At 47.8% G+C, this 14,988-nt stretch overlaps 1 protein-coding gene across 3 annotated transcripts in view; it reads left to right on the top strand.

Moving 5' to 3' along the window:
- Positions 1 to 14,988, top strand: part of LOC113580013 (mannosyl-oligosaccharide 1,2-alpha-mannosidase IA) — a 197,136-nt gene that overhangs the window by 77,051 nt on the left and 105,097 nt on the right. For all 3 annotated transcript variants that reach the window (XM_035525993.1, XM_035525991.1, XM_035525992.1), the window contains exon 3: positions 10,396 to 10,511. In XM_035525993.1, coding sequence (XP_035381886.1) covers positions 10,396 to 10,511 — 116 coding nt within the window. The remainder of the gene's footprint in view (positions 1 to 10,395; positions 10,512 to 14,988) is intronic.

The following is a 14,988-nucleotide window of genomic DNA, read 5'->3' on the forward strand; positions in this document are numbered from 1 at the left end:
GAGTTCAATTTTCATATCTTCATACCAGAGAATCTTTTCCCATGTTGCCAGAGGTCTTTATACGCCATTTAGCATTTAGCAGACTCCAAGCAGACTGTTGTATGCCTTTTATTCAATTGTCTTCCCACTCTGCTATCAAGGCTTGATCTATGGAGTGCTGCAAAGATGATTGTCTAACAGGTTCTCACATCTCTACACAGAACCTTTGAAGCTTTTTTATAATGACTGTTGGGTTCTGGACAGCTGGAATGTTGGGTTCAAGGTTGGGCCAAGTTTCTTCCATTTCAAAATGACTGAAGTCACTCTGATCCTGAGAGCACTCAAATCCTTAGAAATTGGTTTCTATCCTTGTCTTAATCTGTGCCTTGTCACAGTTTGATTACGTAGCTCCATAGGCAGTTCCAGTTCCTTGGACTTCATGGTTTGGTTTTTGTCCTGACAAAGCAGTGTAAATTGTGTGGCCCTTATACACCCAGGTGTCTGCCTTTCCGAACTGTCCAATTAATTCCAATTGCAACAGGTGAACACAACCTGAGCTCCAGACGCATGTTAGGGATAATTATGTGATAATTTGTATGCACGTGACCACACTCTGTGTGCCACGGAAACGGGTCTGAATACTTTTGTGAATATGAAATATTCATTCTTTATTTTTTAATGAATTTTTCAATCTCTTTTCATGTCATCGTTATAAGCAATTAAGTGTAGATTGATGGATACAAATGGCAGTTCTCCATTTATCCAGAATCCAGTATCCATTCAAAATAATATGCACAAGTAAAAGGCTTCGAAATACTTTCTGAATCCACAGTACATTTAAAGAATGTGTGGAAGTAGCTAAATTCTCATTTAGCTAAATTCTCATTTAGTCACTGGTTGTTGAATGCCCGTTTACTGTGATGTTTCCTGCTCTTCTCTGCGTAGTGCTGGTCTCTAACCAGCTCCCACGAGAGATCATTCCACGCGAGCGCGTCCTACTCTACTCCCCTCCTGTTTATTTGCCAGAGGTTTCTAATGTGGCCTGACAGCTTCCTGTTTACTCTCCAAGCCAGCTCGCGCAAATGGGGCGTGGGCTGGCTTAGCTGGAGCAGCTTGCCACCGCTGGGTGTTTGCCCAAGCCGGGAGGACGCACACTTCATCGCCATAGACAGACATCCCTTTGCAGGAGACAGCTCTGCCTGGCATCTGTTATTGCACGCGAGACGCGGGGCCAGGGGCCGTTGGCCCTGGACACATGTAAAGTAGGCACTCAGACAGCGTCATAGCTGTTGGCATCACGAGGTTCAGTTGCAGCCTGGAGTGCAAGTTCCTCCACGTAATTGCATTTCAGAAATGGTCAAGAAAAGAAACCTGCGAATGGAATTAACACATAGATCATGTGAACTTAACACACATGTAATATTTTCAGAATTATGCCGCTAATTTTGAATGATAGGTGTCTGGAGACCAGAGGTGTCATTTCAGCAAAGCAGGAGTTGCTAATTGATTAAGTGAAGACTGACGACGGCAGCTAATTGAGTTGAATGGGGCGAATCTGTTGGGGTGTGGAATGGAATCCACTAGTCACACTGGTCCTTTGTGAACACCTGGATTACACCGAACAGTAGAAGTCTGCAGCTGAATTTAATCACAGTAGCACAAGGATACAGTCCACTGGTGAAAGTGTCCAGGAACGTCACAAAATGTGTCGCCTCAAAGCTGCTAGTGCTCAAAATGTCCGAGCATCAGGATATGATTGCGGTTGCAGTCTGAAGCCGATTTGCTGGCACTCCTTGTTTTTGTTTCTCTCTGACACTATAGAAACCAAGCAAGGTGGTGGAGGCGCGGACAACACATGATCCTCAGCAGACGCTCCCCTTTCTCATCTCTTATGCCATTTTGACTCCAGCCAGCTGGGATCGGCAGAGAGTAGGTCAGGCCGTGCGGGTCTAAAGCCCCTGGAAGCACAGAGCAGGTCACATCAGCATGCGTCTTTACTTTGCGGATTAAAGCCAGCCAGAAGAAGCGAGCGGGTAAACACAGTGTGTGCCTGGGCCTCAGTAGGGAGAGTTACAACAAGCCCAGATAATGGAAAACTGCTCCCAAACAGACCATGAGGCAGAAAGATTAAAAAGGACGGGCAGCTTTTTTATGGTGGCAGCTAAGATTGAAACAGATGGGAGGAGAGGGTGTGTGTTGTGTTGGTCCTGAAATGACTTGTCCAAGATCAGTGTTCCCTGTCTCATAAGTGTTGGGATGAAATCCGGATGGATTTAGATGAAGTTGCAGCCACTGTGTATATGAAGACGAGGAGAATAAGGTGACGATGTCCGGGCGCTGGACCCACCCAGGGCTGGACCACGCAGGTTCTATGACACTCAGCTCCTCTTCTTCAGAAGAAGCGATGTTCCTCAGTCATGACCCCTGAGCCAGAGACCAGCCCGGCCCTGCGCTGACCTGCAGTCACTGTGGCCAGTTTGTTACCCTCGTTACCCTTAAAGCATTTGGTCAATCCACATTCATTATTCCTCAGGTAATGGCTAACACCATTGTACTTCATATATTGAATATCCTGGCCTTTGGCTGCATGTCGATGCCCACTGCATCATAACCAATCAGGGAAGCCCTAAAACACACGTTATGAGCCGTTCATGCAATCTGGGGTGGAAATAAACACTTCTCACTGGCTACCAAGGTCAGGTGCTGACTAGTTTCTGGGAGGCTGGTTGTTTACAAGTTTTGATTTGTCTTCCAAACTGCAAAGAAACGCATGTGTGAGAGGTGTGAAATGAGCAATCACTATCAGCAGAAGGGTCACGAGACATGAGCAGTTTCCCCCTCCCATCAGAGAAGCAGGAGGACAACGGTGCCAGCAGCCTGCACAATACTAAAGCAGATATATATGTCCAAAACTGCAGTGAGGTACACAGGGTTTCCAGAGAAACAGGGCATTTCGGAGGAAGGTCCTTCATTAGCTCTGCAGGCAATTGTAGGAGGAGGAACGTTTATATTAAGAAAAGTTTAAATCATAACGCTTATTCCATGTTCCCAAGAGAAGTCAAGGTTTTTTTTCTTTGAGTTTCCAAGTTTTTCATCTCATGTTTCATAGATAGAGACAGAGAAAGAGAGAGCGCACGAGAAAGAAAGAGAGAGAGAGAGAGAGAGAGAGAGAGAGAGAGAGAGAGAGATGATGATGAAGTAATCATAGCCCTTTGCTCTGAAACCTCGACTAGAAATCCACTCTGCATAGCTCTTTGGCCTGGGTCACCCATTTTATTGGGCCAATATAATTTTGTGTGAAATTAAAGGTGAATCTTCAAGGTGCTTTTACATCCGAGGCTAATTAAGTGGAGTGTCCGCTAATCATGTCTGAGATAAAGAGGTCCTTTGTGTGAATTTCCATTTTAATATGTTTCTGATTTAATATTCCACAGAAAAAGAGGACTTTTCCTATGGCGGGCTAATTTCAATTACCTGTCCGGATTAGATAGAATGAGGTGGGGGAAGGGGACTCTGACCCTCTGAGGCCTTCTGAAAATTATATTATTAGTTTCTCTGCATTAGTAACCATGGAAACAGGTTTGAGTGTGTAGTACCTGAAATTTGCTATGAGATAGCTTTTATTTGTGTAACAGGTCAGCGGCCATAGACCAGGTAATAAGATGGTGTTCTATGGTTTTCTAAGAGCCTGCAGTTGGTCCAGGCTGCAAGCCCTTTCGGTAATTAGGTCGGCTCTGTTTTTAATTGGCTGAGAGAAGAATTAATTGACCAGTCATATAAAAAATCTTAGAGAGGGTGTGTAGTGAGAATATTTGATCCACTAACCACACGCACAAACACACACAGAGATTTTCATTTGATCTCCACTACATCATTGCCATTCACTGTCGGTGGCGCTTGGATTGGTTTAGGGGTGTACGGTCACAGTGTACGGTCCTTTCACACAGGTTCACAATTTAAGCTGGTCAAACTTCTCTTTTTTCAACCAATTTCCCTGCCTTAGAAGTGTGTAGATGTGTGGTAGTGTGTAGACCTTTAGAAGTGTGTAGATGTGTAGTAGTGTGTAGACCTTTAGAAGTGTGTAGATGTGTAGTAGTGTGTAGACCTTCAGAAGTGTGTAGATGTGTAGTACTGTGTAGACCTTTAGAAGTGTGTAGATGTGTAGTAGTGTGTAGACCTTTAGAAGTGTGTGGATGTGTAGTAGTGTGTAGACCTTTAGAAGTGTGTAGATGTGTAGTAGTGTGTAGACCTTTAGAAGTGTGTGGATGTGTAGTACTGTGTAGACCTTTAGAAGTGTGTAGATGTGTAGTACCGTGTAGACCTTTAGAAGTGTGTGGATGTGTAGTACTGTGTAGACCTTTAGAAGTGTGTAGATGTGTAGTACTGTGTAGACCTTTAGAAGTGTGTGGATGTGTAGTAGTGTGTAGACCTTTAGAAGTGTGTAGATTTGTAGTAGTGTGTAGACCTTTAGAAGTGTGTGGATGTGTAGTAGTGTGTAGACCTTTAGAAGTGTGTAGATGTGTAGTAGTGTGTAGACCTTCAGAAGTGTGTAGATGTGTAGTAGTGTGTAGACCTTTAGAAGTGTGTGGATGTGTAGTACTGTGTAGACCTTTAGAAGTGTGTAGATGTGTAGTACTGTGTAGACCTTTAGAAGTGTGTGGATGTGTAGTAGTGTGTAGACCTTTAGAAGTGTGTAGATTTGTAGTAGTGTGTAGACCTTTAGAAGTGTGTGGATGTGTAGTAGTGTGTAGACCTTTAGAAGTGTGTAGATTTGTAGTAGTGTGTAGACCTTTAGAAGTGTGTAGATGTGTAGTAGTGTGTAGACCTTTAGAAGTGTGTAGATGTGTAGTAGTGTGTAGACCTTCAGAAGTGTGTAGATGTGTAGTACTGTGTAGACCTTTAGAAGTGTGTAGATGTGTAGTAGTGTGTAGACCTTTAGAAGTGTGTGGATGTGTAGTAGTGTGTAGACCTTTAGAAGTGTGTGGATGTGTAGTAGTGTGTAGACCTTTAGAAGTGTGTAGATGTATAGTAGTGTGTAGACCTTTAGAAGTGTGTAGACATGAACCTGATCATCAGCCACCCAGATGTGCGTGCGCATGTGTGTGTGCGTGTGCGTGTGTGTTTGAGTGAATGTCATTGTGTCTTCTTTTCTTCTTTCCTTATCCATCAAAAATGTTTTTATCCTTCCTTTTGCCTAACACATATCCTTGTGTACGTGACACGTGTTTGGGTTGATTAGAATCAGCATGAACAACACAAGAGCACTCGGAGAGGCAGAGAAAAGCAGCAATTAAAGCAACATGCACTGCAGTAAAACCTACAGCATCAAAATACTAATTATGCAGAGTGCCTGCCAACGACAGCTCTGTGCGTGTGAGTGAGTGAGTGAGTCAGTGAGTGAGAGAGTGAGTGAGACACTGAGAGAGTGTGAGTGAGTGTGTGAGTGTGTGAGTGAGTGACTGAGACACAGAGAGTGTGTGAGTGAGGGAGTGAGAGAGTGAGAGAGCTCAAACTGAAAAAGGTCTCAGGATGAAACAGTGCTATGGTAACCAGCACCCTGCAGCGCTACACTCCTGCCCTGAGACACCATTAAACTCATCGACCGGCTCAGCGCTTTCTGCGCAGCCACACTTGATTATTGTAACAGCCGGCGTGGGCCCTGCGGACATCGGCTCTTCCGTGTGGATGGTGTTGGGTGGCACTGCCCCCCAATGCTTCACTGACCTGAGCTTGGCACACTCTGCCGCCCAAGGAAACGTCCCACTTTGCTGTCTGTGTTGTTCTTGTCCAGCCAGCGGTCTGGACCCTGCATGCTGGATTTGACCTCAACACTCCTCTGAGCTTTCGACGGGCCCTGCACCGTGGGCTCAGCGTGTCAGCACGGAGGAACCAAAGCAGGGCAGGGCTCACACTCCAACTCTCTCCCCCCTCTCTCCAGGCCTGGAAACGTACACGCCCTGCTTACACACACATTATAAGCTTTTATTTATATCGCACTTTTTTAAATTACGTTTACAAAGTGCTTTAGAGGAGGATACAGTAGGAGCAGAATATGATAGAATAAATGGGAGAAAGAAAACTCGAATATAAAAAAGCAAACATAAAAGGATACAATTCAAGAGTTGAAAAAGTGCAACTGCAACAAGAATCAGTATTTACTGGTTAATAAAAGTTGATCTCAGCAGGCCTTCACCCTGCTCTGACCTCCGGACACCTACCCTCCTGCCATCATACTGTTCCCTCTTACTTGGATCTTTTGCTACCGTCACTGTTTGTCGTTTGTAATAGAGGGTGAGAGCGTGCAGCCAGGTCATTCCTGTGAGGTCATCGTTTAATTCCCAACAAGAATAATCGTGCTAAATAATCCCAGCAGACATGTGTTTGGTCTCATTTTCGCGTGCCGTTATGCCTGATGGTGACTCACTGAGCGCACGCGCAGTTCTGCTTTTGATAGCGTCTGTGGTTGGTGAGGGATCTACAGGTTGCTGGAGTGTGCCGGGGGCGTACATTTTTAACACTGCCAGTGCAGCTTCAAAACCCGTGGCACTCGAAGCGAGCCGGCAGTGCGTTCGTGTCTCCTCCGTGTGTTTCGGTTAGACCCTCACTTCTTCAGGGCTTTTGCTTGAGCAATTTACTAATACAAAAATTGGTATTGCTGATCTTTTTTTGCCCACTTGTAAATGGATTAAAATGTCGGATCCCTAATGAGGCATGCATAAACACGCCTATCCATTTATGGGTTAATCTCAGCAGTCCTGGGCTTGTCTCAGGTTTTGTAATGGGGAGGGTCTGGCCCCCACAGCCTATCTGTCACTTGTGATTCATGAACTCTTAGACCAGTATTTCACCAACAGCTCGATAAGCAGACACATACGAACATGCATGCAAATTACCGCTCCTATGTAGCCACACACACACACACACACACACACACACACACACACACACACACACATTACTGTGGATATACAGCAGTGTACCTTTTCCCCCACATCTGTTACACACAATAAAAGTCTCTATTGACTGGGGACAAATTAAGCTGTTTTATTACTCACTTGGAACAGTTCAAGTCAATGAAAATCCCAGGGTTTGCGTTATGAATTTCGTCAGGCCTAGAGATGGCAGGTTTTGTTTTGGTACTGGCGCTCCCTAGGCAATTACGAACATGTCACTAAAGTAACAGAACTAAACTGCACTGAATTTAATGTGCTATCAAGTAGATAATTGGCACACACCTGGCAATTGCTGTACCACAACACTTAAAGCCTCAATGAGACTCATAATTTCAGCTCTCGTGTATCCTTCGTGTCATTGAAGTTTGAATTGTTCACTCCACCGCAATTTAATCTCTTTAAAATCTCCTCTTGTCGTTGATGATTGGGGGGTAGTGCTGAGTAACACCCGGGCACTAGCTGGGCACTGTTCTCCACCTGGTGCGGTGCAGCTGAGAGTCTAATGTCAGCCTGCTTGCAGAGAGACGCCCTGTGTCTGTCCAAGGTGAGCCTCGTCAGGCGAGAGCTTCCAGCGGGTGTCAGTGTGTCATTCCACTCTGCGCATGTTCAAAGCCTATGAGCGTTAGGGCCCTGAGTGCGTGTCGGCCGCCCGGGCCTGCGTGCGTGAGCGTTAGCGGTCAGGCCTACTACAGAGGGAGGCAGTAAAGCCGTGGATCTGCTGTCAGAAAGGCTGGCGGGGCTGAGTGATGGATCGATCTGCCCCTTCTCCTCATCCAGCCTATCCATCAGGAGCGGCTCAGCTTTGCGTTCCAATCAGAGTTTGCCATTCTTTGGAGCGCCGAAGCACAAGCTACATTAACCACTCATTTGTTTTTTGCCTGTTTCCCCGCATTTCCGTGCAAAGTCATTTTCCAGACGACCCCAGTTTTGCCCGTCGAGCACAAACGTTAACGTATGCATGGGCCGCAGCAGATGTATGCTAAGTCACGTTTAAACCGTGGTGCAGGAAGCACTAGCGCCAACTTTCCCCTGGGCGCTTCTGCAGGTTTGGGTGTGTCTGGAAGCATGAGGTGGATGTCGCACGGCTCTGTCAGATACCATTTATACCTGGTCTTTTCATGGGCCCTGTATATCAGGATGGTAATATCTGAGTAGAGGTTATCTAAAATAAATGGAAGTGGAAATGCACCCAAAACACATTTAAAGTGTAAATGAAAGTGGAAATGCATTTGTCACTCTGAGCCACATTTGACAACCACGAGAGGCAAACTAGAGTGTCCTGGGCCGGCTACTCTTGGGACAAGCAAGGAGAAATATATTCAAGCCAGCCATATGCTACACTTTTAGTACTGAGGTAAGACAGTAACTGGGTCATGGCACCAGAGTCGAATCCTGCAGGAATATGAGTCTGTCTTGTTTGAGCCCTGATCTTTTAACCCCTTCAGCTGGTAGCCTCACATGCATTGGGATTGCGTCAAATTCAGACGTTATCTGAACGATGTGGATGTACATGGCTGTAGATGGAACAGTGGTTGTAACATAGCTATCAGTGGAGCGCTGGATGTGCACAGCTATAGAATAGACTCACATATACGGCATGTAATTAAGTAAGCAGTGAAAGAGAATGACGAGAGAAAGAGAGAGAGAGAGGGGATGGTGGAGAAACAATCATGCCTGTGATTATCGAGCAATTGCAACTGACAAGTGGGACTGATATCTGCTGCCGCAGACTGAGCTGATAAAACAGGGAGAAACAACAAAGAAACAATGTGAGGAATGAGAAAAGAGAGATATAGAGAAAGCAAGAGACAGCACAGACCTCCCCTGACCTTCTCCTCCCACTGCTGATCTTCTCCTCCCACTGCTGATCTTCTCTTCCCTCTCCTGTTCTTCTCCTCCCTCTCCTGATCTTCTCCTCCCTCTCCTGACCTTCTCCTCCCACTGCTGATCTTCTCCTCCCTCTCCTGTTCTTCTCCTCCCTCTCCTGATCTTCTCCTCCCTCTCCTGACCTTCTCCTCCCTCTCCTGATCTTCTCTTCCATCTCCTGATCTTCTCCTCCCTCTCCTGATCTTCTCCTCCGTCTCCTGATCTTTTGATGGCGTCTGTTAGCAGCGGCAATACAAAAGCTTCCCTTCACTGGCTGCTGCCACTAGACATTTCCATGAGTTCCTTCCCATGATGCAACACTCATCCTGGTATGAACGTAGTGGCATCACCACAGTGCTGATCACCTGTATAGAGCCCATCAACCAATTCAGTTCCATTTCAGCATATCTGCGCTATGCAGGCCAATCATGTTATTATTAGGTTTGTTATTATTAGGCTGCCGAGATTTCCAAAGCGCACCGCCAAAACACTTTTGGTTTAGCTTAACCATCAAGATGCGCCACTGTGTTTTGACTGCCGCGTCTGCAGATCACTCAAAGGCAGCTTGAAACGAAGAGCATTGCGCTAAAATTGCATCATGAGCGAGCCGTTCGCCGGTGCATGTTGCCGGGTGACATTGGGTGTCGTTAACTGATGCGGCGCTCACTTCCTGCAGAACGCACACTCTGACCTGGTCGCAGGCAAAGCCTAAATGCGTTTCCGTTTTTAGATGAGGGGTTTGTTTTGTTTTTGTTTTTACCAGATCACAAACGCAAGGCAACAGTTTCATTATTCAAGCTGGGAGGGCTTCACCCAGTCTTCTGCGGCCTGTCGAGGTATTCTGTGCAGTCGCTGACGAGATCCTTTTCATTAGCTCTTTCCACTGCTAGTATTCATCCTTATGCAGTGAAGACATTGTTTGCAAGCGGTTCTTCATATTTTCTTTCACTAAAGTAGGAAACGCCTCCCCTTACCCGACCAATCTAATTTAACGTCTTGGCGGATCACTTGAAAAGCCCCAAGAAATCTCTCATTAAAGTTGGGAAGGCAATTTTATAACGTCAAATTAAGTGTGTCAGAAAGCAAGCAACAAGAGGAAGCTGATACAAGTGAGGAGGACCAGGAGCAAGCAGCTCCCGCGCTCAGCTCAGCTCCAACGCATTGCTTCGGCTCTTTATTGCCGTTTAAGAGCACATGAAGCCATAGGCTTCACTGTTAATTAGAGGAGTGTGCTTGATTTTAGCCTGGCTCATTAGCCTTGATAGGGCGCAAGACTGACAGCAGGGCTTTGGTCTCGGAAAACCTGCCTTTTCACATTGCAACACTTATTTTACTTTTCTTCTCCAAAAGGAGAGAGACCCACAGTAACACCTTTTGGTGTAGACCTGCTCTTTAGTACCTCTCCACATTACTGGTAGTCTTTACAGTTCCTTGATGGGTTTGTAAAAATATGGAATAACGTTTAATCTTTCTGCATTGGAAATGTCAAATAAATGTATAATTCAGTCCAAGTGTGTGTGTATGCATGCGCATATGTGTGTATGTATAGTTGTGTGTGTCACTTGTTTCAATTATGTGTTTTGTGGTGTGTTGCCAGGTGGGCTCCGGGGGGCTTCCATCGTGGACTCTCTGGACACACTGTACATCATGGGCCTGACGGAGGATTACAAGGAGGCTAAAGAGTGGGTGATTAACAACCTGGACCTGAACTCAGTAAGAGCAGCTGAACAGACGTACCCACACATGATCTAATACTGTCCACATGCACCATGCAGAACTGAACACTACTAAAAAACTACTCAACACAACAATGAGGCCTTTAGGCAATCTAATCAGCACCCCGAAGAGTGCAAAACACTTCCGCTACCTCACTTCACTCCATTACAGCCCACATAACATTACAGCCCACAGCACAGAACCGCTACAACAAACTACCCAACCCACAGCACAGAACCCCTACAACAAACTACCCAACCCACAGCACAGAACCTCTACAACAAACTACCCAACCCACAGCACAGAACCCCTACAACAAACTACCCAACCCACAGCACAGAACCCCTACAACAAACTACCCAACCCACAGCACAGAACCCCTACAACAAACTACCCAACCCACAGTACAGAACTCCCTACAACAAACTACCCAACTCACAGCACAGAACCCCTACAACAAAATACCCAACCCACAGCACAGAACCCCTACACCAACCTACCCAACCCACAGAACAGAACCCTTACAACAAACTACTTAACCGATAGCACAGAACCCCTACAACAAAATACCCAACTCACAGTACCAACTGTTTCTTACTGAAGATATTTAACACGTTAACTTTATGTTAACATATTTAACATAACACTACCACAGCAAACTACCCAACCCGCAACCCAGAGCCTGCCCAACAAACTACTCAACCCACATCACTGAACCCGCCCAACAAACTACCCAACCCACATCACTGAACCCGCCCAACAAACTACCCAGCCCACATCACAGAACCTGCCCAACAAACTACTCGACTCACATCACAGAACCTGCACACAGCAAACTACTCAACCCTCAGCACAGAACACCCCAGCAAACTACTCAACCCTATGTACAGAATAAGAAATTACCAGCACAGAAAAGCACTAACAAACTTCCCCAAATGCACTACCAAACCTTCAGTGCAAGCTACTCACAGACTACCAATGCCAAACTACACGAACCTCACAAACAACCAAACCAGCAGCACAGGACACCCCAGCAAACTACGCTTAATACAGCAGAACACAGCAGCACCAACAAACTAGACCCAACACGGTGGAACACAAAACAGCCTGGTCCTACTTTTTCCTTTTGATTCTTTATGTTAAGCAAAGTGATTAAAGTCGGACCTGTATGAACTCCAGGTGAAGCAGCTCTCATTACTGTCAGGCCTAATAGCTATCCAAATAAACAGATAATCAAGCTCCCTGCTCCGATAAACAAAGCAGGTCCTGTACGAGGCTTATCAGCTCCACACACACTCCGTCTCAAAGCCCCATCGCCTCCCGAGTGCTCCCACAGGGCATTCCAAGCGTTTCCAAACCTCCGTCAGACGCATGTGATTGGTGCGAGCCAAACCGGCCCAAACACCGACACCTTTCCCTCCTTTCATCCAGGTTCTCTATGGCCTTCCGTGCCAGCGTTGGGTTTAATGCCTAAGAGGGAGCAAAGGATGAGGGAGAGAAAGTGAGAGAGAGAGAGAGAGAGAGAGAGAGAGAGAGAGAGAGAGAGAGAGAGAGAGAGAGAGAGAGAGAGAGAAGCTGAAAGAGGCACCAGTGGGGCATGGCCTCTTCAAAGTGTAATCCCGTAATAATGGACTTCTGGTCCGAGTGCACCAAGGTCAGCTGGAGGAGGGAGAGAAAGAATGTGACAGAGAGATGGAGTGAGAGAGGCAGTGATAAAGAGAGAGAGAGAGAGAGAGAGAGAGAGAGAGAGAGAGAGAGAGAGAGGAAGGAGCACTGTTTGGCTATCTCTGCTCATCATTGCTCTATAGCAGGAGACTCTGATAGCATAAAGCAGCTTTTAATGGTACCTTATTTCTTATTTCTTCCACACCATTTCCTCATCATTAGTGAGTGTAAGAAACCGTTTCCCATCGCTCACGCAAACTACACTAACACGTTTGCATATTAACGACCTGTGGAAACGCAACATGTCTCTTAAGGTTTTCTTTCACGGCACACATAAATACCGGAGGGTATATTGAGTGTGTAGTTGTGAATCTGGAAAGTGCATACTGAGGGGAAATCACAGAGGGACACGTACCAGCGTCGGTCAAGGGGACATATGATGATGGTCCCAACAGTGTTAGTCAATGGCACACATATCGGTGGTCTGAATCTCTCAGTGTACGTCTGTTTTTCTGTATTTCTGAACCCTCTCTCTCTGCCTGGCTCTGCTTTTCTCTCTAATACACACAGAACACACACACACACGCACGCGCACACACACACACACACACACACACAGACACACACACACACACACACACACACACACACACACAGCCACACACAGCCACACTTTGTAATTAGATGAATGTGGCAATGGGGTGGAGAAGAGACGAGAAGGAGGAGAGGAGAGGAGAGGAGAGGAGAGGAGAAGAGGAGAACAGAAGAGAGGAGAGGTCAGGGAGACGAAGACAGAGGAGAAGTACAAAAAAGAGGAGGAGAGGAATGTCTACATGAGAAGAGGAGAAACTGAGGAGCAGGGAGGAGAGAAGAGCGGAAGTTAGAAGAGGAGCCAAGAGAGGAGAAGAGGAGGGGGAAGGAGAGGGGCGAAGAGAAAGAGATGAAAAGAGAATGAAAAGGAGGGAGAACGGAGCTGCTGAGAGCACTGCTCAGACTCGTCTACGTCTCCTCAGCTGGTCTCTGTCTCAGGCAGATGCCACTCCGTCCGTCTCTCCCTCCCTACCTCCCTGTCTGCGTTTCTCTCCTTCCACCAGTCTGCCTCTGTACTCCCTCCATCAGCTTCAGGCTCCTCTCAAGCACAAAGCAGGTCGTGTGTCCACTGATGGACGTCTTGCTGCTGGTGCAAAGTGTTGGTAGGCGATGGTCCAGGCCGAGAAAGGCAAGCGCCCGGTTACAGAGTAAGGGCCCGGTTACAGAGTAAGCGCCCGGTTACAGAGCAAGTGCCCGGTTACAGAGCAAGCGCCCGGTTACAGAGTAAGGGCCCGGTTACAGAGCAAGGGTCCGGTTACAGAGCAAGGGCCCAGTTACAGAGCAAGCGCCCGGTTACAGAGCAAGCGCCCGGTTACAGAGTAAGGGCCCGGTTACAGAGCAAGCGCCCGGTTACAGAGCAAGCGCCCGGTTACAGAGCAAGCGCCCAATTACAGAGCAAGTGCCCGGTTACAGAGCAAGCGCCCGGTTACAGAGTAAGGGCCCGGTTACAGAGCAAGGGTCCGGTTACAGAGCAAGGGCCCAGTTACAGAGCAAGCGCCCGGTTACAGAGCAAGCGCCCGGTTACAGAGCAAGGGCCCGGTTACAGAGCAAGGGTCCGGTTACAGAGTAAGGGCCCGGTTACAGAGCAAGTGCCCGGTTACAGAGCAAGCGCCCGGTTACAGAGCAAGCGCCCAATTACAGAGCAAGTGCCCGGTTACAGAGCAAGTGCCCGGTTACAGAGCAAGCGCCCGGTTACAGAGCAAGCGCCCGGTTACAGAGCAAGTGCCCGGTTACAGAGCAAGCGCCCAATTACAGAGCAAGTGCCCGGTTACAGAGCAAGCGCCCGGTTACAGAGCAAGGGCCCGGTTACAGAGCAAGGGTCCGGTTACAGAGCAAGGGCCCAGTTACAGAGTAAGCGCCCGGTTACAGAGCAAGCCCCCGATTACAGAGCAAGGGTCCGGTTACAGAGCAAGCCCCCGGTTACAGAGTAAGCGCCCGGTTACAGAGCAAGCCCGCTGTTACAGAGTAAGGGCCCGGTTACAGAGCAAGTGCCCGGTTACAGAGCAAGCGCCCGGTTACAGAGCAAGCGCCCAATTACAGAGCAAGTGCCCGGTTACAGAGCAAGCGCCCGGTTACAGAGCAAGCGCCCAATTACAGAGCAAGTGCCCGGTTACAGAGCAAGCCCCCGATTACAGAGCAAGGGTCCGGTTACAGAGCAAGCCCCCGGTTACAGAGTAAGGGCCCGGTTACAGAGCAAGGGTCCGGTTACAGAGCAAGGGCCCAGTTACAGAGCAAGCGCCCGGTTACAGAGCAAGCGCCCGGTTACAGAGTAAGGGCCCGGTTACAGAGCAAGCGCCCGGTTACAGAGCAAGCGCCCGGTTACAGAGCAAGCGCCCAATTACAGAGCAAGTGCCCGGTTACAGAGCAAGCGCCCGGTTACAGAGTAAGGGCCCGGTTACAGAGCAAGGGTCCGGTTACAGAGCAAGGGCCCAGTTACAGAGCAAGCGCCCGGTTACAGAGCAAGCGCCCGGTTACAGAGCAAGGGCCCGGTTACAGAGCAAGGGTCCGGTTACAGAGCAAGCGCCCGGTTACAGAGCAAGCGCCCAATTACAGAGCAAGCGCCCGGTTACAGAGCAAGTGCCCGGTTACAGAGCAAGCGCCCAATTACAGAGCAAGTGCCCGGTTACAGAGCAAGCGCCCGGTTACAGAGCAAGGGCCCGGTTACAGAGCAAGGGTCCGGTTACAGAGCAAGGGCCCAGTTACAGAGCAAGCGCCCAAT

The sequence above is a fragment of the Electrophorus electricus genome, chromosome 5, assembly GCF_013358815.1.
Source record: "Electrophorus electricus isolate fEleEle1 chromosome 5, fEleEle1.pri, whole genome shotgun sequence".
NCBI lineage: Eukaryota > Metazoa > Chordata > Actinopteri > Gymnotiformes > Gymnotidae > Electrophorus > Electrophorus electricus.